General features: G+C 40.3%; 1 protein-coding gene across 7 annotated transcripts in view; it reads right to left on the bottom strand.

The window, feature by feature from the left end:
- Positions 1 to 26,038, bottom strand: part of AFDN (afadin, adherens junction formation factor) — a 115,162-nt gene extending 89,124 nt beyond the window's left edge. For 4 of the 7 annotated variants that reach the window (XM_066546703.1, XM_066546700.1, XM_066546701.1 and 1 more), the window contains exon 1: positions 25,844 to 26,036. In XM_066546703.1, the coding sequence (XP_066402800.1) occupies positions 25,844 to 25,954 (111 nt within the window). In that variant the 5' untranslated portion in view covers positions 25,955 to 26,036. Of the gene's footprint in view, positions 1 to 25,843 lie in introns of all 7 variants that reach the window. The other 3 variants (XM_066546705.1, XM_066546702.1, XM_066546699.1) reach the window with 3 other exon arrangements.
- Positions 26,039 to 27,487: the final 1,449 nt, after the last annotated feature.

Genomic DNA, 27,487 nt, shown 5'->3' with positions numbered 1-27,487 from the left:
GCTGCCTGCCCCCTGCAGGGTGTGCTTTGTTAAGCTGCGGTGGACAGCATTTACACAATCAACCAGAGCACACCCATATCTGTTCTTTGTACAAAATGAAACCTGCAGCCAACTGAAGAAATCAAACAAAAAAATGTTTTCAACAATAAGCACTACCAACAGCTTGGTAACTATTTAATCATTCATCAGCCCGATTACTTTCAAAATAAAAATAAAGCTACAGAAGATTAAATCATATCCCCAAGTTAAAACATACCACCAGTTACAAACTATATTAAGGCTGGTATCATATAGAGACTCTCCCAATACCCTTATACTGAGGGCCTTGCAGCAACTGTCAACACATACTGTGAAAAAAATATACCCAACAAAAGCTTGTTAAGAAAGTTGTTATTATTATGATTAGGAAAATTGTTTGAAGGCGGTGATGTGACATTAAGGAAACAGAAAAGTGATTGATGTACATCTGGTGTATCAAAATACCCTGAAGGTCTCCAACAACAGGAGAGAGGTACAGGCAGAGCTCAATCATACCTGAAACCAGGTAAAAAGCAAGTCAAAACCAAACAAAGCCTCTTTTGAATTAACATGACATATTTAAAAGAGGAGAAATAGCAAGTAGCAATGGGCCTCAATAAAATATTGCTTACCTTTCTACTATTTATTTACAACCTGTCACTGTTGTGCAACTAAGACAATTGCTAAGGAGCAACACCAGAAAACTTAGAGAAGAATTAAAAGTAAAGACAATCCCCTGTAATATTTTTCAGATGCATCTTAAAAACCCACTGAAACAAATCGGAGTTCTCAGTACTATTTACTGTGTTTAAAACTGTTCCTTTTGAACAGTTCCATTTAGAGGAAAAGAAACAGGTTATTACATCCACCTCAAACCAAAATACAACAGGAAAATTGAAGGGTGAGAATGAAAGTTCAGGCACTAGAAGTCTGATTTTTCACTGTCAATGCTACTTGCAGAGCTGCAATCCCTGTATTTAAAACATCTTCAGACATCAATCAGGCCACAAAAAAGACTGCCCTTACTCACTTTAACATTAAAAGTGCAGACACACAGTCAGCAACAGAAACTCTAGTGCTGCAGAAAGCACTTCCTCATACTGACACACTCATTCCCATCTCCTCTCTCTTATGCCAGGCACCAGCATCCTGCAGCTGTACAGCAACATGAATCAGGTTAACTCGGAAGATATTTCCCTTCCCGTCATTCAGTGTGGAGGAAATTGTCAGAGCCAGCAGCTGGGGGAAACTCTCCTGCTGGCACCTTGTGTCAATTTGAAGGAACCATGAAACAGTAACCTCTGCCAAGCTGGACACTTCATTCCCACTTCTGCACCAGCATCAGCACGTACCTGCCTCCAGCACGATAAGCCAGGGGCCTCTTACTGCGTTTTGTCTCAGGCTACGCTGGCTCGGCTGTGAAGTCCTAACACAGGTCAGATAAGCACCAGACCAAAGAAGGCAGCAGAAATGCAGCAGCCTAGCAGAGACTGGCAGTCCTGATGAGCTAAGTGGGAACTGTAGTTTGATACAGGAACGGCAAATCTCTCAAATATTTTAAAGACTTAGTCCACAATCACATGGCATTTAGATAAATTAATTTTCTACAGTCACAAAGTAAAATTTAGAATACTGTAATCTTAAGGCTATTTCTATAACAGGCATACAAACTGTTAGATTCCAGAGTTACATGATAATTTCTCTACAGCTTAAAAATATTACAGTTTTTCCTCTGTAATAAAACTCCAATACAGGAATGTCTTAGGAACAGTCTTAAAACCATAAAAAATAACAATACAAACAAGTAGTTTGCAAATTCATCTGTGAAACTACTAAAAGCTAAAAAAATACTTCTTTTTGAGTGAAAACTCAGTATTTCTAACAGAAATGTCAATCTACTTACAGCAGAAAGCTGCAATACAGGAAAAAATATTTCCACCAGCAATCAAAATCATGAAGCCTGGTTTCTTGTGGCTGTCTTCCCAAAGCTGATCACAGTTTTATTATAGATGGCACAAATAAAATTATTCTTAACATTTCCCTCCCATACAGATTCTCTAGCGTCCAGAAGTACATATACTACTTAGTACAAACTAAATCAAATTTCTTGTCTGTTTCTGACCTCTTACAGTGGCAACTTCACACTCCTGACATAGGCTGAAGATTCAATCAAAGAACCAACAGACCAAATAAAACACAAATTTGACAAGCTGGTACCCATTGATAAGCTGTCACCAGCAAATACATAGAGCAGCTCAGAAACTGCCCACTTCAACCGCCTCACATTCACTTGATAAAACATTCATATTTATTTGCTTTTAGTATAACCTATACCTTTATATAGGAAATAATATAAATAAACTCTCACTACAGGACAAAAAAACCCCCACACCAACAATCCTTTAAATGAGTAACTGTCTGGATTAATTTCTTGTAATTAGCACTGCATTTTTACTATTTTAGTATCAGGCTTTAGAATGATGAGGCTATCAAAGGAAACTATAAAAACATAATCAATTTTACATAATGCAACAAGGGTCATGCCATGTATTTATGCTGACACAGCCAGTAAAGTTTGAGCCAAGTTCTACTCAGTAATGATAAACTTGATTTGTGTTACCCTGGTTTCTCATTCCTGTGGGATGAGCTAGAATCAGCACCATACAGGGTTAAGACATCCAGCCACACTGTCTGAACTAGAAAAACGCTGGTGCTATCTGATACACTGCATGCAGGAGCTTTGGCAACCAGGCTAATTAGTCAGGAGTTTGAAGTAGGAATGCTAACAAGCCTAACAGAAAAAACAAGCACCTGATTCTCCTGAAGTAGACAAACTGCAGCCCAGAATCTGCATGAAAAAAAAAAAAAAGCCTAAACCTCAAAACTCAACATTCTGATTTAAATACAACCTCTGACTAGATTTCAAAAAGTTATTTCCCAAATAAATTATGTTAGTAAATCAGGTTTTAAGTAATATTATAACGTCAAAATGTACCACTAAACACAATTTTACTGTAACAAATTCTAGAGAAATGGGGCAAAGGATCTCTTTTTGAACTACTACTGTTTTTCTTCCCTACCTGAAATACTTTCCCCTTTGCTTTGTAAGGGCAAATCAGCCATACTTCAGGCTATGGAGTATGGCTACAAAAACAGTTCTGAAAAAAACCCCAGACTAAAAATCTGCACTGATGATTGAAATTATTGAGATGATCTGTGTCATAGCCAAAGACACACAACCTCTCTGCTTTTATATGCAGCTTTGTCTAGGGTAAACATACACATACAAGAGCTAAGACATCCTTCTGGTTACTTCTACCACACATTCAGAAAAAAAAGATATTCATTCACTACAGATACAACCAAACACGTTTCAAATTAACACATGAAACTGCCACACAGTTTTCAACATTAGAAAGCATTAACTTGAATACTAAAAAGAAAATACAAGGTTGACATTACAGCTTCCAAACAGGAGCATGTCCCAAAAAGAGCTGTGTTTTTGTTTGTTTGGGTTTTTTTTTTAATTCAGTCACTCAAAAACTCCTCCAGGAAGCCTCATTGTTATATTTAAAGGAATCAGGTAATTTCTTAACACTTACAAAGCAGTTTTTTAACGTCATTAGTTATCTTAATGTTGGTTATCTTCATGTTGGACTACCAAGGCCACAGACAGTTTGTGAAAAATCTATACAGTAATTCTAATAGTTTGGTAAAATTCATCTGTTAATAGCCTTCTCTCTGCAAATCCTACTTAAACCTGTTGTATAATCTTTGGCAACAATTTCATCAAGCACTGTGCTTCGTGAATGACATTCGGCCTCAGTTAGTTGCATTTAAAAACAACTGCTGACAGCTAAAAAAGGGCTTTCTCTGCAGAAACACCATATACAATATCTTCATACTGACAGTGGTTTTGTACTCCCTGTTTTGTGATGTTTTCTTTTGACTGTTCTCAGTCAAAAGAAAACTACAAAATCCTCCATTCCAACACAAAAGGTAGCTCAAAGCACTCCCCAGCACATAAAAAGGTTTATTCCTAAGGCACCTGCACAACCAAAAACATTACCTTGCTTCTGATTTTACTCCCTCGATGCTCTGTTTACTTTTAGATTTGAAAGAGAAGATACCATGTAGCTATCAACACAACAATACACTTTAATGTTTTGTACTTGAGCTGGCACCCTTCTCACTGAAGAAGGATTTTACATTCCAATTACCACCAACTTCCTTTTCCCCAATGGGGTTCCACACTTGCTCCAAATCTACAACAGCATCTGTTTTGCCAGACTGGAAGCAAGTTCATTGGCTGAAAGGTCCTACTCTCTAAACAGGCTTATCTAACAAGAAAATCTCTACATATGACTACTTTCTTCTTTTATGTATCATCTTCCATATTATTATTATTATTATTACAGAACACAGAAGGTATTAGTCACATAGACCTAGAAATAAATTCCCCAAAAAGTCCCTAACTGTTGATTACTGGATGGCTATCTCAAGAAAAAAATTACTCTGTAAATCCCGCTTGTGGCAGCAAGGGAAAATATGACATTAAGCTAATCCAATGGCAACTAACAGTTACATAGGAAGGGGCTTTCCCTATCCCTTTCTACCCCCACTCCAGCTGTGTGTCATTGTAATTGTTTCAACACAAGCATTTAGGTGAACTCTAATGAGCCAGTTCAGAGAGAAAAGCCCAACAAGAACTAATCCTAGTCTCCCAGCTTCCCTAAGAACTTCGCCATGGAGTCACATAAAACCGAATGCCAGCATAAAGGAGGGATTAAAAAAACCCAAACAAACCTGTTCAATTGAAGAAGGGGTGAAGGGAGCACTCTCTTGCAGCTCGAAAGCCATTTTACCAGCTTCAGCTAAAAGTATGAAACCTCATCCACACACTTTTCTCTTGGGTAGCTGTTGACACCCAAAATAAAACCAACAGCAGTAGTTTGCAGAGTCAAGGAATGTTTCTGCAGATCCAGAAATCCAACCAATCGGCTGTATGACAGAGGTTGGCTTCCACAGTGGAAATAAATTGGTTATCTGTGGGAATGCAGGAATTTCATCATCCCTGTCTAAACATATATTTCACTTGCCTAAGGATGAACAAACAAAACATTATGAAGTAATACAGTATTGAAAATCACTATAGTAGACCTAAAAAAGGCTATTAAAATAAAATCAGACTGTAATTCAATTATTAAATCATTTAACTGAGGAGAACTTTATCCATGTTTTTGTTTTAGTACTAGAGGACATAGCAACTCACACCTATGAGTAGCACTACACACAAATATACACAGTTTTCTACAGCTTCAACTAGAAGTAACTAAAGGTATCAAATACCAATGTGGCCTTATTTTCTATTGTAAATAGTATTTTCTCCAAAACATCAGGAGCCACCAAGTGCAAAGTCCATTAGAGCTCAAATCACCAGCTAACTCTAGCCTCCAAATGTCCTGACCATAAAAAGGCAGGGTTCAGCTCAAGCAGGAATGACACAAATGGTACAGGAATTACTCAGCAATGCCAAGAGATCTTCCGCAAAACACTGCTGCATCAGATGTTGTACACACACAAACACTGACAGTCTTTACAGTCTCCAAAGTCCTGCAGAGACCACAGTAGCACCATTCCAACAAAACAAGCCAGAGGAGGAGAGGAAACAAAATTATCAAAAGACAATGAGATTTTAAAAAGCAGTCAATTAACAAAGTCAGTTCAGAGACAGGGTGGGCTACACATTTTGAAAAAGCTCACTTAGATCTGCTAAAGGTAACGTTTCATTGTGCCACCAGTCATTAAAACAGAGAAGTACTCAAAAGCTGAACTGTGGGTGCAAAAAGCTACTTTCTTTCTGTAAGTGCAGTATTCCATAACTGTAGGGCCACTGTATTTCCTTTTTTTTCTACTGCTTCACAGTCTCCTATTCCATGCTCAGGACAACAATGCAAACACAGCGACTGTGAGTAATCGCTAACACTATTCCCGATAGAGGAAACAGCAGTTGACCACTTGATTACATAGGAAGCTCCTCATTTCCTTTGCAGTTCTCTTCATAATAGCAGAAATAATCTAGAGAAAGGTATCTTGTGGTAGTAGCATAAAGACCAACTCCAGCGATTTTTTGTCAGAAGGAATTCAGTCAGAAACCACCATTAGTTTTTCAAACAATAGTCGAGATACACGTACCCCAGTTCAAAAAAATAGTTTGACTTATAATTGTTATCATAACCTCTCAAATATTTTGGAGTTGAGTCCCTCATTAGAGTAAGTGTTCTGTGCAAGACTACTCATGTTTTATGAAAAATTATGATTCTCAAAAAGTAGCAAGGCAGCTCTTTTCCCAGTCGTAAACACTAATATATCATTGCTTCTTTAAAATTATATAAGACATCTTAAATTATCATTCTGTTGCAATATAAGGTAATGCAGAAATCTGGCCTCACTTTTAGACTTGATGAGGGGTTGAAAGGCAAGTATGGGATTCATTCAATTGATTAAGTTCTCAAAATTTGACGCAGTCAAGAATTGCTTCCTCACTTCTCATTTTAGCATCAGAACAAATCTAGTCTGGTAGGCCAGCAACCAGACTAATACTGCCCCCTCATTTCACAGTGCCTTGCTCTTTGTTTCACAAAAGGTTGCCACCGCCTGCTCACAGAAGAGTGAGGAAGTTTCAGAGGGCAGGTCAGTCACATCATCAGTTACAGGACTGGGTGTGTGGAGCTGGGAGGAGATAGAAACAACAAAAAGACAACTGAAAAGCTGAATACTTAATCATCACATAGGCATCCTTCACATTACTACTTTCTTCCTCACCCTTCCTACCCACCCTAGTCTGGAATAAGGAACTTGAAAATAAACAGTGCAATTCTGTATTTGTACATTGCTTACTCTAGGCAGCAGCTTCATTCCTAGAACTGAGAGAGCAGATGATTACAGATATTAGAGAATACAACTCAATAGCTCCCTTCCAGAGTTTGTTCACCCAGCTTTAAGACTTCATGTTGTCATAACCTAGGCAGTCTGCCCTTGCTCACTGCAATGACTGTCTTCAGCAGAGCACATTCCACTTATGAAAGGAGACCATAAGAAGGGTATTTTTCTTGAGGAACTTACAATTCTGATCTCTGAACTTCTGGGGCAGACCAGTCCTGATCTAATGACTTCCCAGGGTGCACAATAAACCTTTTAAACCATGTTTTTTGGAAAGAAATCCCAGAACAGGCATCTGGACATAGGGATTAGCAGCTAAAGGAGTAGTTCAGCTACTTAAGAATGGCTAGCAAGATTGCATCAAAGTAGATTCAAACACAACATGCAGAAAATGTGACTTAAAGCTTCTTTAAACTTAATATCAGCATATACAATGTAATGCTGAGTTTCTCAGATGTTTCTTATTTGCTTTATTTCAGTTTAAAATGCCTATTATATTAATACTGGCCTAAGAACATTTGCAGAATTAACAGTCTAATGCTACCCAAGTTTCAAAATAGCAACTTAAATTTTAACAGTAAAAATGCTCCATTCAAGTAACAAAGTTGTTACAAATATCTGTGGCCAGGCAAGATTATAGTCAACTTTCAAACTTCAGCATTTCTTCCATCAAAAATGGTACACTACCAGCATGGCCTATTTTTCAGCATCACACAGAGACCCATATCACAACAGCAGAATTCAAAACAAAGAACATGAGGCTGAGTATGAGTAATTGAACTAGTCAGTACACCATACTGTATAAATACAGTTTTATACACTAACAATAATCAGGAGTGAAAGCAAATCTTTATTCCCAAAAAACACGCATCAACAAAAATAATCCAGCACAGCTCATTCACTGCAACTATCCATTCCAGTAACTAATACAGGCGTGTCATCTGGAGAAGGAAGAAGCACCGGAACAGAAAATGGGAGCAAAACTGTGTGCAATTTACACAACTTACAAACACTTCCTGTCCTGCATCACTAGGACCTCACCTATCAAGCCTAGGCAATCCATCACACAGGATACATTGACAGAACATAGTTTGTTTAAGTCAAAGGATACATAAAGTGATCCTGAAACATTAAGGTATTTTCAGTCTTGAAGGTTGTGCAGGATGGGTAGAAGAATGCTGTGCTCAACTTCAAGAAGAATCTAAGCATTTCAATATTCAAAGCTTTCAAGTACATGCCTAAAAGCTTTGCCAAAGGAAATTCTTCAAAGTAGGGGTTTAGGTGGGGTATTTTTGCTTTGCTTTTTGCTTGAGATTTTGAGTGGATTTTCAGTTCAACAGAATTCAGCAAGGGCAAAAGTAAAGTCCTGACAATGAAAGGTAAAATGTCCTGCAACAACACAGACTCAAGAAAAGACTGGCTGGGAAGAAGCTCTGCTAAAGAAAACCTGAGGATCTTGGTGAACAGCAAGCTGGAAGATGATTCAGATGCATGCCCTGGCAGCAAAGTCAACATCATGCTTAGGTGCATTGACAGGAGGAATACAAGCTTTAGGTCAAGTAAAACAATTGTACTGCTCTACCCATCACTTTGGTTTTGGTGCTGTCAGTACAGGAAGAACACAAATCAGCTGAAGTTCATCAGAGAGCTACAGAATGTTTAGGAGGCTGAAGAACCATCTTAGGTGAGACAGAAGGAACTGGGTTTCTGGCTCCTGGAGAAGAGCTGGCTTTGGGGAGACCTACAAAAGCAGCTCAGAGGATCTGCAAAGAGGCCAAGAAGACAATGCAGCAGCGATCAACAGGGCATGGTGGGAGGACAAACACTGGACATTAAGTTGGAACAAAAGCAGCCTTTAAACTGACTATACAGAAAACTTTTTTCATCATTAGGACAGTCAAGCAAATGAAGGAGGATGCCCAGAATTACTGCATTTACTGGTCCTTTGGGGGTTTTCAACACCTTATGAGAAAAGCCCTCAGGGGCATCAGGACTGAGGTTTCTTCAAGCAGGAGGTTGGAGCAGAAATCTCCTGATGTCTATTCCAAATCAAATTATCATATTTAAACATCTTTAATCAAAGGAACATATTTAAACATCTGTGGAGGACAGGCTAATTTTCCAAGACTGTTCAGCTACAGAAAACACTAATTGTTACAGCAGCCAGGCAGGCAGATACCCTTAATTTAGGCATGACCTCCAACCAACAGGAGAGCTCCCAATGCTGAGATGTACCAACACGTGTGTCTCAACAAGGGCCATGACTAATAAAGGGATGAAAAAAGCTAAATAAAGTACTCTAAGTGGCAGCATAACATTTGTAAATTTCTCTTCAGGTACAAGCTCAACTGGCAAACAACAGAGACAGTAAAGCCTACATAAGTGGTTATACTACACATAAGAAGAGTAATTAATAACACAATGCAATCCATCACAACTGGAAATAAACTGGAATGGGTATATACACCATAGAACCACCTAAGATTACAGGAAAATTCAGGGAGAAAGGAACTTCAGGAGTTTACAATCCAAACTCCTAGTGAAAGAAAGATCATTTCTGAAGTCTTACCAGGCTCTTTTGCAGCTTTCTCCAGCCTGCTCTTAGAAATCTCCATGGACAGAAACTGCACAACCTCCCAGTGCAACCCGTTCCACTACTTGACTATTCACTGGCATTGGAGAAGTTTTCTTTTGCAGAACACTTTTGTAGTTAGTGAACTGCATAATGATTTCACTTTTAATACAGATAAAATGAACTGTATGCCTGAAATAATACTTCTTTTAGCATAGAAGTTCATCCTTCAAGAAAGATTATATAACCAAAAAGCAATGAAAGATCAAAAACTCAAGAGACACAGAAATTTAAGGCAAAAACTCAGAAGAAGTGGTTTTGAAAAAAAAAAAATTCAGTATTCCCCACCCTCCCTACATCCTCAAACCAGTGAGATTTCCATGGGTTCTACATGTTACTTTTGAAAGCAGCTCAGTTCTGAAGCTCTAGACAAGCATCTGAGTGGAACAAGGGAAGTGATTCATTACCACCAATACACATTTGTTGCTAACCTATAGTTGCTATAGGGTATGTGGGGCACAGGAAAGCAGGAGTGGGTGGAAATATTACTATTAATAATCACAAACTAACCACAGCAAACAGCTTGATTTTGAGAACACCACAAAGCAACAGAACATCAGAAGAAAACAAACTCAGAAAGCAGGAACAAAAGGAAAGTGGGATAGACCAAGATAAAAGAGAAATCAAGAGAGGAATTATCAGAAGGCTGGAGCACCTCTCCTACGACAGCTGAGACATTGGGGTTGTTCAGCCTGGAGAACTGAAGACTTTAGGGAAGCATTTTTATAGCAGCCTTACAGTATCTAAAGGGGGCTACAAGAAACATGAAGAGGGACTTTTTACAAGGGCATGTACTGGACAGGACTAAGGGGAATGGTTTTAAACTGAGAAAGAGTAGATTTATATTAGTTATTATGAAGAAATTCTTTACTCTGAGATTGCCCAGCAAGGTGGTGGATGCCCTATCCTTGGAATAGTTCAAAGCCAGCAAATACATCTTTTCCCCAAAGCCAAATTTTTCAAACATTCTTCTGAATGACAAAAAAGAGAAAGCATAATTTTCTCTGTAAGGATATAGATGTCCATTTCGTAAACTGTTCTCTTCAGACCAATCCATACTAATAAACTTCGATGGAGTCATTTGCAACATCAAAGTCAGAAATGGTAGTTCCAGTTTCCATTCATTTTTAAGCTATGATCAAGAACTAGTGAACTTAGATGTGCCATTACTCCCTGTCCCACAAGCTACCCCCTCTCCATCATCAGTAAGGTTTACAAAAATAAGCACTGAAAATTTTCATGCTTGTTTCAAGAAGCAAGTCATCTCAAGGAGCAGATTTTTACAATAATCAAGCCCAGATCAGATGCATTTTTATTAAAGCAATGCAATTCTTTTTTTTTTTTTTTTTTTTTCCCCTTAAGAAAAATTTGTTCACTATTTAAATTCCCATCCTCTGGAATATACTTCAGCCTTCAGCTTTATGAAAAAAAATGCTTGAAATGCTTTTCATTTTGAAAATACAACCTAATTCTTTCAATACATTGAAGTAAATTTTATACTGCAATTTTATACTTGAAACTGATTTTTTTGTAATATGCCTCAAACACACAAAAAATATACTTTTTTATTTGCATGGAATATTATTATATACTTTTTTACAATATAGAACAAGAAAGTGAGAAGTATTTCCCAAGCCAGGAAAGTAACTTTGCTCAGGGGAGTCTACTCATAAAAATGCTCATTTCACCTTCAAATAGCACATTTGGTTACCAAAGAGCTGTGTTTTAAAAACTGCTACCAGCTCTACTCTACAGATTTCTTCTAGAAGAGAACAAATTACTGTTTTTATCATATAACACTTGTTAACAAAACTGGTCTCTACAGCTCTGTTAGTCAGGTGTTGCCAGAAGAAGGTGTTTGCCAGCGTACTGTGCATGAACTCTCACTTTTAACCAAGTTCTGCACCTCTGCCCAGCAGTTAATTTTGCAGCCAGTGACATGGCTTGTATGTTTAGTTAACTTCACTTAAATTCCCACCTTTCACTTGTCATCTCTACATTGCAAGAAACTATCAGAAAATTAAATGGTTGCTTACTTTCAGGCATTTTCTTGCTCCGAAACACAATTCTATCAAATACCCTTAATTTTATCCTTATCAAGGGACTGTCAGCTGAGTGGCACACAGAGCAAGGACAAGTTACAATGCAAACATTAACGCAGATGATTAACCGTGAACAGGACTATTTCGAGTTTAAACAGGCTCAGATTACAAAAGCATTCAGTAACTTGGTTTGGCTTACTCAGATATGAAAACATAGTTAATGAAGGCATAAATGATACTACTGTACAAGATTTCAAGTACACTCTGACTCACAGTGAAGCAATTTAGACTTTAACTGCTAATATTAGCCAAACAGTCTCTGCAACAAATAATCAGAATTAACACAGCTGAAAAGTGATTCCAATGAGGTCTACCCTCTCATTAGTACAGGAGTATGACACAAGAATATGAGAAGATGACCCAAAACAAAAATTCTGTCAGGAAGCAAAGACAGCAGCATGCAGAAGTGGAAAAGAATTTACAAATCTAAGGAGTCTCTAGCTTCTTTTCCTTTTAATTAACAACCAATAATGCCTCCTAGTGTAGTATGTATCCGGACTACAGCATGTGTGTTTCTCTACCACTGAGGACAATAAACTTTTCCAGACTTATTCCTATGAGCTTATTTGTATAGAAACAAAAACATATGAAACAAAACACCCAAACCTCAAGCAAAAGCAGAGGCACATTCTATATAGTCTTAGTTAACACCATATCATTTGTTCTGTGCATTTTTTATTACTCTCCACAGTGAGACACAAACTTTCCTTATGATTAGATACTTAGAGTAACTCATTCATATAGATTTCATTTTTTTAATTACTATTGCAAAGCATTTGGGGATTTTGAATTTCTTTCTATTCAGTATTCACTTCAAAAATGTTAATAAAACATATATGCTTGCCTTAATTAACAGCTTACAAGATGCTAGAACACCAGAAAGTTACACATGTGGAAAAAGGAAATTGCTGGGGAAAAAGCTAGGGCTGTTCAGCCTGGAAGAGAAGGCTGTGTGGAAATCTCAAGCAGCCTTCCAATATCTGAATGGGGCCTACAGGGAAGCTAGAAAAGGAGTCTGACAGGAACTCCAGTGATGGGACAAGGAGTAATGGGTACAAAAACTGAAAGAGGGAAAATATTAGATATTAGGAAGAAGTTCTTTATTGCAGGGGTGGTGAGACACTGGAACAGGTTTCCAAGGGAGGCTGTGGATGCCCTGACCCTGGCAGTGTCCAAGGCCAGCCTGGATAAGCCCTTGAGCAACCTGGTCTAGTTGGAGGTGTCCCCACCCATGGCAGGTGGGGCTGTAACCAGGTGATCCTTAAGGTCCATTCCACCTCCTTAGCAGTTTGATTCCCCACATTTGGAACTAAAGTTACCTATTTACTGAAGTGAGGCAGTCTCATGTACATTTGATATAGAAGTATTTCTGAAACAAACAAAACTCCAAATATGAGAATTACTCCATTTTTCTAGGAAGATACACAACACTCTTCCTACTGTATGCAGCTCCCCAATAGAGAAAAGGGGCAATCTTTGCTATACCATAGAACTCATGTAAGAGTTAAACCAGAGGTGGTATGATGGTGCTGATAGATGACACTCTAAGTGTGATTAACTCCCTTCCCCTATGTCTTATAAGGTGAAATCCCAAATTAGGATAACCTAGAGAATTGCATATATCCATAAAAATCTAGTTTCTCTTTCTGCCTCTGTAGTAACTAAATTTACAACAGTTTTCAACACATTACTTCATGTATCTGCATCACTTTTCCCATCCCACTGTCCTGGAAACATTATAACAAAGTGAGAATGTTAGCTGTCTTTTATACAAACCAAGACAGTTTATACAGCTATTCACACATACAAGCTAAGCATGATCTAAATAAATATCATCCTAGAATCACAGAATGGCTTGAGCTGCAAGGGACCTTAAAGATCATCTAGTCCCAACCCTGAATTTTGCTAATAGCAACAACTTGGAGAAGCACTCCAAGAGGGAAAAAAAAAAAAGTAAAACCAAGTAATATGGCTCAGTTCCAAACACACTTGAATGACCACTGCCCACTTTCAAGAATTAGACTTGAAATTGCTCATTGCATGAACAAAATGTATCATAAATGTTCTACTTATAAAACTGGTTTAGACAGATAATCAACATAAGGAAAAGTCAGACTACCACATTATTTTGTAATGGCATATACAAACAGGAAAGCTCAGCAATTGAAGAGGAAAGTCTCCTTGCATACAAGTAAGAAGCTCTTCCCAAAAACAAATGCAGTAAGCTTTAGCAAAACCTGAACTTGGTAAAGTTTTTTTTCTTCATTTTACCCAAATTTCACTAAAAATTTCATTATTTTCTATATATGTAAATATAGAAAATAAATGTTGAAATAAACTAAGCACCAATTTTAAACATCATTAAATGTTGACAACAGTTTAAGTCAGATGGACATTGGGGGTGGAGAATAAGGCAGAGAAAGGGCTGGTCAAAGCTGAAAGCCATAGTAAAAAGCAGCATACAAATCTAACTGCTACCACGTACTTGTGGTTGCTGTAAAAGTCAGCATCATCAACACCACAGAGCTGGAAAACAATCAAAGATGGACAGTTCCGCGTGGCAGAAGACAGAACCCCATGACAGCAATCACACGATGGCAGGGATGGCAGGAAAAGGGTCAACACTGCCCACTTCCTTTCTGTGCCTCAGAAGTGCTGAGAGGGGGGTGAAGAAGGGGCTGCAGAACACTGTGTGTGTGTGTGTGTGTGTGTACCTGTGAAAGTGCTCATCCTCTTTTGCAGTTGCTGGGGTGGAAACAGCTTCAGATTACTCACACATCCATCAGCCATGACAAAGAACACTGCTATTCAACATTTCACTTCATACATCAAGGATATAAAGGTATCAGAAATATGCTGGTATCTCACTCTACTACTACTGATAACATCATGATATTGCCATAGAAGAAGACAACAGACACTAGGAGAAAGGCGTGTACATCAAGGATCAGAGAAATTGTCCTGACCCTTTTGCAACATACAGAAACATCTGTTTATCCTCAGGATTTGGATAAATTAAGCTCTACATGCTCTGAGTACCATCCTTATTACTCTGAGGTGGTTAGGAAGGCATTTTTCCCCTTGGAGCAAGATTTCCCTCTCAGCAGCTAAGGAATTCAGTATAAGGTTAATCCAGGAAACTCAGTCTCTCTCTACCTAACAGATACCCAGAAGAGATGACACAAGCCAAAAGCCTATTAAAAGGAATCCTCTCCAAAACAAGGGGAAAGTATCTACGGTTATAACAGTATAGCAAGCAAAAAAGCACTCCCTCCCTTAGAAGAAAACCCAGGTGTCACAGTCACCATCAGCACACAGACTAGCTGGTTATAAACAGGTCCAACTGCAGGGCCACTCCAAACTACAAAGTCCACATGGCAGGCGTACAGGATTTAATGGCTGATCTGTAACCTCGCGGGAAACTCCTGACAGAGGCAGGTAATAATAAGGCTGCTCTCTGAAGCCAGTGCAGCAGGATGAACACATTTGAAGACTGCTGTAATTGGCATTTTTCCCTTAAAGTAGAAGTTTGGAATGTCTGATTTAAGGTTGTGGATGTGAGAGTTTTGGCACAGAGTGCATGTGGGAGGAAATGAGGGGGAAAAAGTCTAAACACAGGTAGGTTTACTGAGAAATCAGTACATTTATAATTACATACATGGATATTTATGAGCATCCAAGAATGTCCAAAGACCTGGAGACAAATGTGGAACACTGAAGATAAGACAGGCACTTAAGCAAGTGCTGAGTTTCAAAAGTTTTTACAAACCACCAGTATCAGAACATTGTACAACACTTGAGTTTCAATACGTGACTGTCTCACATTGGTACACGCTACCAATTTTTGTGCTGCCACTTGATCACTCAAAATGAATGAAGACCTCTTTGAGAAGGCAAAGTTTTCAAATGTGTCTAATCTATCAAAAATTTGAGGTACCAATTTTTTGAGCTCAAGCTTAAACTCAATGCAGGTGAGAAAGCAAATTGTGAAACAAAAGTATTCTGGAGCTTGTAGCAGACTACAAACAATTTATTTACAACAGTAAGAATTAGTGGCTCCTTCAGAACTTCTAATACTCAAGATACTAAGCCAGTATCAGAATGTTAGAGGATACAGTTGATTATTGCTTCAGAAAATTCTACCAGAATTTTTAACACTGTAAAATTCAAACATTCTAATTTCATCACAGATCCTATTTTATAGGATCCTACTTTAGTCAAAAGCTACAGACAGACAGGCAGAAATCAGAAGGTAATAGAAAACTAGATGTTTTACTGTAAATCCTGATGACAAAGGCTCCAGGAGAGAGATAAATCCTCTCTTCTTTCACTTTTTTTTTTTTCCTATTAAATGGACAGAACACCTGAGGCAGACTGCAAACCCAGCTCATATATGGAAAACTTCCCAGAACTGCAATAATGTCACCACTTTGGGTTGGTTAGGTCTTTGGATGCTGGTAGATGGCTTTGGTGAATATACCAGTAGTCAGAGCATAAAATTACTTCATTGTTCTCTCTTTGTTCTCTTCTTTTTTTTTTCCCAGTCTACATATCAATCCTTATCTGTCTGAAAACAGTTTGCTATAGGCATAACAAGTGAATTTATTGAAATAGTCTTTGCTACACTATGGCAACAAGAAAAACTCTCATGAAATACTATATACAGTTTCAGTATTGCTGGAGACTTTATCAAAAGTATTACAATACATCTCACACAAAACAAAGAAGGGCCTTGTTAGAGCATTTCACTGATTTTTAAAGAAGGAAACAGTTGTTTGGCCTTTTATTTTTTAAAGACTTCAAAAAGCTAAAAAACTAGATCACAAAATGCAGTAATCTTAAGTAATTCCAGTTTTGACCTTCTTCACTATACAGCAAACCCTAGACCTAACAGGCAAATCCATCAAAATCAATTAGCAGGCTTGAGCAGTGTTTTCATTAGTAAACATTGGCTTTCCATCACCATTTTCAGATTATTTTCCTTTTCCAGATATGAAAATAAACTATCCTAATCTTTAAACAGTCAGAATCTGTACAGTGAGTATTAAAGAAGTCTTAAAACTTTCATTCTGTCTGCACTGGAAGTAAGTAGCAGCCATGTTCAGCAAGGCTATTATTTTAAGTGGAAACAACTTACATGTTTCCCAATAAAACATACAGCATTCTACAAGAAGTATGCAATGCTTGGATATGATCCGAACGCAGAAAATATTATCAAACTGCACGGAAGGTGAATGCAAACCAGACTTCCCAACATAAAAGAAGTGATATTATGAAAAGCATTTTAGCAATGCAAAGCTTTCTAAAACACAACCTGGTTCAATTCTGTTTGTTTCCACATAGACAATTTCCCATCCAGGAGGACACTGTATCACAGACAGCATTGACCCGATGTTTTTAAAATTAAGAACATGGCATAATTGTCTTTACTAAAATTGAAAACAATAACAAAATGTTTAAAGGGACCTTCTGAATTTCAAGCTGATGTACTGCTCAAAGTAGAGCACCTTCTGGAGGGCCAAGGGAATGAGACCTTTTCTTGTTTTAGACATTGGGGCAGGGTTTCTTTGTCCTTTGAACTCTTGCTCAACCACAGGTTATCCAACAGCCCCTAATTTTCATTAAGAAGTGAGATTCTGATTTTCCACTGGGTTTTGTAAGTAATATAATATATGAAAAAGCAAAATGTAAACATATGTAAAAGCATGACACTGACATCAAGTTGTGTATCTTGCCTCTAAGAAAATAGAAAAGTGTGGACTGACAAATCAAGTGATCTAACCAAGAGAAAGCTCTACTAAACACATCATGGGATGCTTGAAAAGTCTACGCACTGAAATCTTAGTTCACAAATACTGCTCTGAGCAACATACTTTGTCAGCCAAATAAATACTGTTGCCAGATAACTCATTCTTTTTCACTTTTTCACACTACAAAAGGTGCCATGATACTACACAGCAGGGCCATGCCCTGGGACACAATTCACCAAGGGGAAGCCTTAAACCACATAATCAGGACACTATCATCTTTCTCTAGGTAGTGAGTTTTTGTGAGAGCTTTCCTATTTCTGAGTTCTAGTTACAAGAGTGCAAATTATCAAAGTAGTAAGAAAAACACTGACCAAATAAAAAACCCCACCCTGCAGCCATTGTTTCAGTCTGCCATCACTCTATAGCAACTAGTACTGTAGTGCATAAAACCCATTCCAAAATATTTACCCAAGAGTTGACCTGGCAGAGGAGTCATAGCCAAACACATACGCAATTGCCAGTTCCATACGAAGCCAGCCAGTTTTCTAACATCTATGAATAAAATCACTATACTAACTCATATTTTTAAATATTAAATTTTAATATTAAATTTAAATTGTGTACTCTTGTAATACATAAGTAAAATTAGAAATCCATTTATTATTATTATTAGGATATACCAAGCACCACTTAATAAAAGCTTAAAATTTTCAAAACTAATGATGCATAATTTCTGCTCTTCACTGGAAGAGGTGACATGAACAAACTTACAGGAGCGTACACAATTTCATCAGTACAATCAAACTCTTACAGACTCTTCTATTAATATGATGAAATTCAAACACAAATTACAAATTCACATATCCAAGTAAAGTTTACATTTGAGTGCAAATTTGCTCTTAAAACTAATGCCCTATACTGATCTTCTAGATGACAACCCCAGTCCTAGGACTTTTTCCAGTTCTTACAGGATTCAAACTCTAAACAAATTTCCCAGAGTAATGAGTAATCTACAACAAAATTCTGCAAGACAGACTAGGGCAATAAAGAGCCCTCTTCTACTCAGTTGCATAGAGAAATGAAGAAAGTAGTATTTACACAGAAGGCATCTTCATAGGAGACAAGAATGAGCATGAATCAGAAGAATGGCTCCCTAGTAAGAGTATCTGTGCTAGAAGATGATCTGAAGAGGAGCTGTCTAATTTGAGCACACAATGGAAGAAGGCAGACCTAGAAAATTTAATTAAATATATAATAACAATAAGTTGATAACCTTGAGGACAATGCCCGTATAACAGAAGGAGATGACCATTATCCTGAAGCATTACACAAAATAGTTTTAGCAAGTTACATGTACCTAACACAAGAAAACATTAAAGTCATGCATAATAAGAAGGTATGAGAAAAATAGGTGATGGCTGACAAGAAAAAAAAAAGAACAGTGGACTTCATGTCAAAGCAGATTTTTTTAGTCTTTCTAGAGAACTAAACTAGACAGCAGCGAAAGGCAGAACTGCAAGTGAATGACTGAAGGCAACCAAGCACGTGGAAAACTTATCCCTACACTGAAAAAAGTTATGTTACAACGTTATACATCTTCATTATGCAAAAGCTCATGAGGCACAATACAGTCCAGGAAGATAATTTGACTGCTACTGGTAGGTCTGAACTACTACAGAGTTTTATCTCTTGACTCAAGTTGACTCAAGTTTTCATCTTTGATTATTAAGCTTCTAGACAGGGACAGTTACAGAAAAGCAGTAATTTTTACTTGCAATTAAAGACCTGAGGGGAAAGAGGAATCTCTGCAAGAAGTTTAACAACAATTATGAGCCAAGTGACGCATGCATCCAGAACAACTATCAATTACCTCTCTGGTGTATCTACCGAACAATCTTAACAGCAGAAATTAACAGGCTTTAGCCTTTTCACATGATGAAATGAGCATCACTCAATATCTATTTTACATGTAAATATTCTTCCTAGCCAAAAATCTTGAAAAATCAACAATTACCTAAATAGTGCTTTACTCAAATACACTTCAGAAGAGGATTCCATTAGTATGAAGTTCACTTTGAAAGACAGAGCAGACACTTCATTACGTATCTGTAATATCTGCTAAATTAGACTTCTCTTAAGTTTAAGTAAACATTTAGTTTACTAATTCACACTGTGAGTCTCAATTCCACCTTCATCAGAACCACTGATCAAAACAAGGAGTCTTCTTTATGCATGTTCTGAATTTTGCACAGCTACCATTTATTTCCCTTTATTTATAACAAAGCAACTACTCCAACAGATACTGACACAAAATCAGAGTGGTTTCTTATCATCTACAGCCCTCCCACAAACACCAGTTCATTTCAACTTTTACACTTTCCAGCTAAGTTTTAGCTTTTGTTACCCCCTTTAGATGACAAAAGCATCTAGAGACAAGAGCAGAATTTCGTTAATCATAAAGCTAAGTTTTCCTCAAAAATCATGACAGTGTGTTCCATTCATCTTGGTTTAACCTCTCTGAAAGAGAAATGGTTTTGACAGAAAAAACACACTTGCACAAATAAAGCAAATCCCTTACGTGTCTAGATGACTGGGAGTTTTTCAGCTGAAAAGTAATGCTTGTCAATGGCATTTTAGGCGGGGAACAGATCCACACATCAGGAGGGAATTCTTAAAGCCAGTATGTCTGAATTGAATGGAACTAATTTGCCACTGGCTCAAGAAATAACTTATATAAGGAATATTAAAAGCACAGCCTAAAACTTCTTCCTAGAATTATTTTCATTACATTATGATGTCTGTGGACTGTGGTCAATATCTTAATTCAAACTTATAATTGGGACTCTCTAGAGAGCGCTAAGACTTCATTTGTAATGACTATTCACTTTGACTCAGTTAAAGGAAAACTGGTCTCCAAATACTCCTTCTGATGCACATGAGCAGGCCTGAATCTCTGACTTTTTTCCAACCATTTTAATGCAGAACTAGAGCTCAACAGACTCAGTAAAGTGCAGTTAGTAACCCCGAACCTCTAATGCCTCAGTGTTTTTATGTCCTGCTGAACTGTGCCTGCTTAGTGGTAGCAATTATTTGAAAAACATTCTGTTCACTAAAAAGCACAGGCATCAGTCCTCAGGATTCCAATCACCCTTCCAGACTGACTAAATATTAGTTTAAACATTTGTTGCAAAGAGAGTTTACTTTCCACACCATAGGTTTGGCAAACTTAAAAGGACGATACTTTCAGATATATTACCAGCTTCTTGAGGTCTATACACTCTGAAGAGTTGCACTTGCTTAAGCTACTGAAAGTGGTACAATCCAACTAGTGGAGATGGCACAAGTACTTCCACCATTTAGATTGTGTTTCATTAGCTCCAGACTTGCATTTCCACTATCACCCATAACACAATTGATTACCAATTTTAAAAACAGGTCTTGAAAAAGCCTCAGAGACAGATTTTTAAAGGGTGAGATTTTTTTGCGGGTGAGCAACCATGCAGATAAACAGCAGGAGGGTTAAAACCTAAAAATTCCCATTTCTTATTGCTTTAACTAGATTTAAGTAACAAACTTGCATAACTACCATTAAAAGGCTGCAAATCTTATGTCTTCCCTGTGACACTTAATGAACCAGAAACAGATCTGAACCCAAAAAGTTCAGAAGAAGACCAAAATTCCATCAGCCCTAAAATATCCTGCCATACAATGTACTGTGCAATATTTTCTGTTAATAGATTGCTTACCTGTATTGAAAGTCAAAGAAAACAATATAAAACATACTGAATAGACCAAACATACATAACACAACATACGGAAAGTCAATATTTAAAAAAACCAAAACAAAGCAACCCGGAAAAAAAAGCCCTGCCCACATTCTGAAGGGTTATTTCTAACACCTTGTTGCTAAGACTAAGTTTTTTCACATATAGAGTAATCAAATAGCCATGAAGACTTTTGAAATGCCTTCTTTTTTTTTTTTTAATGATGGTCATTTAAAAGTCAAACTCTCAGGAATTATTCTTTAATGCAAAGCATGTTATTTTTTCTCTAAGCTTTTTGATTAGACCTTTCTACTTTTGCTGACACAGAGGTATATTAGTCTAGAAAAACATTCTCCATCAGAAAACAAAACTACAACAGATCAATGTTTCTGACAACAATCCCCCAGCCCTTGGGAAATCGTTATAAAAAAATTCCACTTGTTCTACAAAGTGTCTGTCTCAAAAGAATTAAATGCAATTCATATTCCTAGTCCACAAACCATGCTTAGAAAAAACACAACACTTCTCTTCCTCTCATGTAACACCTATGAAAGCATACACTAAAGAAGAAACCTTATTTTGTCATCAACAATAATTGTAACACCTAGTTCAGATATGGCATCTCATTAGATGCACTCAAACAGTGATAAATGTATAGTCTACAGTACCCCTCCATTCCTTCCTCACACCCAAAACATCCACATGCAGTTATTTTATATAACAACCAACTCCAGTTAGCACTTTTATTAAAGGAGGAGGTTAAAAAAGCTAAACCGTACAAATGCAAATCATTTCCTATCTACAAGTTCCCAAAAAAATTCTATGCACTTATTACAAAATCATTCATTTGAACTTACTCCTTTTTGAAAACTTTACATGCTGTAAGCACCCAAGACTTAAATCAAAATCAAACCATCATTTTATCTCCTACTGCAAAAGGTTTAAGTATTTTTTAAGTCTCTTTACTGTGTTTCTATGCCTGACCAAATAAAAAAAAAAAAAGGAAAAAGCATCCACAATACTTGGACCAAGGGCAAGGAGAAACAATTGAAGAAAAAGGTTAACGTTCTGCTTCATTTTGAATCTGTTAATTTATCTACAAACAAAAACACAATTCACTCCACCTTCCCCCAAAAAGTCCAGTATTTTTTCAGACTTGCCAAAGTGAGCAGCTGCCTCACATAAGTAGAGACAGTAAAGCCTAATCAAGTTTAAATGATGACCAGTATTACAGACATCTTTAGCAAAGGTCTGTACCTAGCAGCAGTCCTGAAACACTGTCATTTAAACTTCTGCTAGTAAACGCAGAGTTTTGTTCTATTATAAGTTTCTCAAGTCACAGAGCTCCTCTGAGCTACTTTCTGAATAAAAAGAATTTTAAAATTTCAGAGTAAAATAGTGCAAATTAACAGGTTTCTCAGAACAGCAACAATGGTTCAAATAGGTAAATATCTAATAAATTTAAAATTACCACTTTGTTCTCAAGCATGAGTCCACAAATTACTGAAAGCCAGTGAAGATATGAAATCCTCACTCCAAAGAAGTCTTTCAGCTTTCCACGTGATACAGAGAGAGGAATACTCAACTTTGAACATGCAACAGGAAAGTTTTTGGTTTTGTTTTGCTGGGGTAAAGCAGCTCTGAATGACTTCATTAACTACTAGAGTCAAAGAGAAGTTAAGAAAAAGTTAGTAACAGAACTCAACATGCCCTATCCAATGCTTTTGCTCTTCAGTGTCTTACATACCTTAACAATTTGTTCCTGAAGTCTCACAAGAGGCAAGTAAACAAGCAGATCTCTAATCCCTTAGGACTAGTCTACTCAATAAAATATTAACAGGAATTCAAACAGATTAATTTCATGAACCACTTCTCCAAATAAAGCCCCACACATTTGAACTACTTTGAAAATACCACCCAACCTTCAAAACAAAGTCATATTTACACACTGCAGTAAAGCGACAAGGATCTAATGGAGTTGGAACAACTGCATCTCACCAAAGAATGAGACCTTTCAAACTAATACCAAGGTACATCAGTCGGTCACACTGAATTCCTTTCACTGTCACTGCATAGTCTATATTGTCAGAACCCTAGTCAATTTACATTAGATTTCACTTTTCCTTTGCTTTACCAAACACCCTGAACCCCACTATTAAGGCTGTGATTAGCCCTCTGGAAAAACCTACTCTCTTACATAGGAAAGTTACAAGACAACTCACTTAAACCAGGTCACTTTCACTGAGGAAATGCCTGAAGAATCACTACAAGGCATCAACTCTACTGATACATCCAACCAGCAGCTCCTGGATGACAGTCTGCAGTTTGGGCTACACAGTTAACCCAGCAGCCCAACAACTGTGCCTGGACAGCTTAAAATGATTCAGTTTGACTCAGCTCAGGCACACACAGCCAAAAGTCATATCCAGGTTACTGCATCTTCACAGATGCCAGACTTGCTGCAGTCCCTACAAAAAGCAAGATATGCCTTATGATCAAGATGAGCCTGGAAAAACAACAGAGGATTGTCAGTTCTCAAGCAGTCTAGTAAAAGGGCTTTCATTTAAGCTGATAAACAGTACAAATGTGAATCACACCATGATCTAGGTTGAAAATATTGCCAAATTTGTGTCAGCTCAGGGTAAGAGTGAAAATAAATGCAAGCATTTGTAAATGTAATTATCTGGAAGGAAAATATACTTTATCTATAAAATTGTTACCTGCTGCCAGTTTGATGTAAACTCACCTGTAGTCTTATCAAATGCTTTTAGAACTAGTAGACTAAAGAGCTCATACATTCAAGGATGCATGCACTTCATTTTTTACATTCAGTAGTTCAACTGAAATGTCATCACTGACAATGGTGAGTATGCTCCTATACAGGTTCAGAGGCTTAAGTGCAGAAGTGTGGAGTGAATGCCAGTAAAATTTTTTCCTTCAATAATATTTATAATGAAGCTGGTAACTTTTGTGCAAACTCTAGTTAACTATGATAATAAATATGCATAGCTGACCTAAAGAAAGTATGATTTGTTAAACTACTTACTAACAAAACCACAGAAGCACAGTCTGCCATAAACACAAAGAAGACAGGCTGGAGTTAGAATGTACTGGGAATGGACAAACACATCAATAAAACAAAAAGTTCAGCCACAGGCAGTTAGCAGTCAACCTGCAATTCCAAAAAGACCGCGCTATGTTCTCAAACACAATCATGAAAGCTTCTTGACACTGGCTTCAGCCCGCTTTTTTGAGACACTGTCAAGCAACGACATTTTTAAAACCTAAGCAACGCAATCAAGGAACTCTAATTATGATAAATCTTGGAAGATGTAGGGAATAATCACAGAAAACCTTCACCTTTGTGTTCAAGAAACTGTCTGCAATGAGCAGAACTGAAAATACCCGAAGGTGTCGTAGTTCCTAATCTTAGAATTGCTTTCAACACTTTTTCGTGGCTCTGCTAGCAGTCAGCACCTAGGTGCAGAACAGGAGCCAGCTCCAAGACCAAGCCAACGTGATTTCTCAGAGGCTTCTGTTAATAAACAACCAGGGCCAGGCCAAGAGCAAGTGTGAATTTCCTCCTTTTCCCCGGGAACACGCACATGATCAGCCTCCACCCTCTGAGCAGGGAGCCCGCTGTCACACACAAACAGGGCTGTAACCTGCGTCCCCAGCCCTCCCCCTACCCCCCCTCGCCGCTTTCAAACCAGACGCGCAGCACGAACCAGCCAAAGGGAACATGACAAGGGGCAGCGGGAGGGTGTGGTTTGACTATTACATTTTTATTTTTTTTTAAAAAAGGACAAACCCCAGCCTCTCTAGGCCATCAGAAACACCCACTTCATTAGGCAGAAATTACCCGCTGTGTTTTTCCAGTACAACATGTGAACTCGGGTCTACGAACCTGCTCCTGGTATTTACTTTAGGCGGCGGGCTGGCAGCCTGCAGGCTCGGAGAGCCAAGGCGCTCCGTCCGTCACGCCCTGGGAAAGCCACTCCGGGGATTGCACCAGCAACCCGGAGAGCCGCCGGACTGTAAGCGGCAGGTTGCTTTGTAAGAGGCGCCTTCTGCACAAAGACGAATATTTAAAGAAACAAACAAGCTAGCAACAAAAAAAGCGCCTAGCACCGGGCTTCTCAATCCTCCTCCACCAGCCGCCTGCATGTACTGTTAAAGTCACAGACAGACAAAAAAAAAACCCAAAAACCCACGGAGGTACCCGGTGTCGGGCTAGGGACGGGGCAGCTCCTGTATTGTCGCCCTTGCCCGCCCCCTTTCGCCACCTCCATCTCCCAGCGGGTTTCTCCCCTGCCTCGGAGCCGCCTGTCCCGCGGGGTCAGGCCGGCATGTGCCTGCGGGAGGGAACAGAGGGAGGAGGGGAGGGCTCCGGCCCTGCGCTCCCTTCCTCTCCCCGGCCGCTGCAACCTGCCTTAACCCGGGCACGGCGAGGGGCCCCCGCTGCCCACCGAGGAGCGGAGCCCCGGAGGCGGACAGCGCAGGAGCGCCCGTGTCCGAGCCGCCGGCCGGGGCGGGGGGCGGCGCGGGAGCCCGGCGGCCGCGGGGCGCGGCCTGGCCCGGGCGCGGCGTCTCACCGGGCCGGCCGGGCGGGAGGCCCTCGCCGGGGTCGCTCACCTCGGTGGGGTCGCTGATCTCGAACAGGTCCAGCCGGTTCGCGTTCCAGTGGTTGATGATGTCGGCGAGTTTGCGCCGCTCCTCCTCCCGGCTGCCGCCGCCGCCCGACATCCTCGCCGAGCCCGCCGCCGGGGAGCCGAGCCGGGGCCGGGGCCGGGGCCAGGCCCTCTCAGCCGAGCCCCGGACGGAGCGGGGGGTCCCTCAGTCCCGGCCGGGCAGGGCAGGGACCGGCTCTCCCCGCGGCCGCTGCCGGCTCGGGCGCCGCGGAAACGCCCCGGGATCGTGCCGCCGACAGCGATGGGCCCCGGCGGACAGTGGGGAAGGAGAGAAAGAAAAGGGGGAAGGGCGGGCAGGGGGCGGGGAGGAAGAGGAAGGATGCCCCGAGTCGGCAGCGCCCGCCGTATCTCCCGGCTCAGCAGCGCCTGTGGCCGCTCGCCTGCCCTGAGCCGAGCGAAGCCGCCGCTGCCGCCGCCTTTCTCCGCCCCGGGATCGCCCTCCCCTCGCTCTCTCCCTCACACACCGGCCGTGCGCGCCCCCGCCCGGCCGCCCGCCCTCCTCCTCCCCTTCCCGGGCGTGTGCGCGCCTGCGCGCGCTCCCGGCGGCCGTCGCCTCCCGCCGGTGCGCGCCTCCGGAGAGTGGCCTCCGTGTCCCGCCTTCCTCTCGCTCCCCTGCTCCCACCGGCCTGGGGGGGCGGCCGGGGCCCGGCGGGGGCCGGGGCGGGGCGAAGCGCGGCCAGGTGCAGCGGGAGTGCCCGCCCGGCGGCCGGGGACACGCGGTGGCGGGGTCAGCGCGGCCCGGCGGGGAGCGCGGTGCCGGCGGGAGGCCCCGCGGGAGAAGCGGCGGGAGCCCCCGGCGCCGCCTTAGCGCGGGGCCCGCGGTCCGGCTGTGCCACCAACAAAGAGCCGCCGCGGCCGCGGGAACAAAGACCCTGCGGGCGGATCCCGGCGCGGCCCCGCCGGAGCTTGCCCGCGCTAAGGCGGGCGGGCGGAATTTCGGCGCTGCCCAGTCCTCCCTGCCCGCGGGCGGAGGTCAGGGCGTACGGCCCGGGGGGTGGCTCCAGGTCAAGGCCGCCCCCTCGCCCCGCGGCCCCCGGGTCGCCGCGGTGCCTTGGCGTCTCCCGGCGCAGCCAGGAGAGCGACGCGCCGCTGCTGCCCCGGTCGCTGCTGCGTTTGATAATGGTTATGGAGTGCCTTGGGAGCGCCGCGTGGACGGAATTGTCTAAAAAGGCTGTATTGACAGAAATTTCCACAGCTTGAGATAAACCTGATAAGAAGTTAAAGCATCAGATACATTTTAATGGATTTTAGACACGTCATTTTTCTGTGGTTTCTCACAAAACGTGTCAGTTGGCCCTACGAGGCATCACCCATTGTGTAGACGTTGGAATTCAGTCCAGCTCTGGGGGTTTGGCTTTGTTTCTTAACCCGCAGAAGTAATGCATCCTGATAGTTCAGCGGTCATATTTGTTGTGCTTTGGGCATCCTCTGAAACTTACTACTTGAACAATCCTCTTTGAACTTGGTTGTCCAAGTGTGTATTTTTTTTGGTTTCTTCGAGTGGTTAAAAAAGGGGAACTACTGTTTCCTTTTAGCATACCTGGCAAAGTATTTCAAGTTCCTCTTTGCTGAGGGAGTTCAGAGGAGT

The sequence above is a fragment of the Molothrus aeneus genome, chromosome 3, assembly GCF_037042795.1.
Source record: "Molothrus aeneus isolate 106 chromosome 3, BPBGC_Maene_1.0, whole genome shotgun sequence".
Classification (NCBI taxonomy): domain Eukaryota; kingdom Metazoa; phylum Chordata; class Aves; order Passeriformes; family Icteridae; genus Molothrus; species Molothrus aeneus.
Note: the sequence above shows the minus strand (reverse complement) of the source record. Positions and strands in the feature narration are given on the sequence as shown.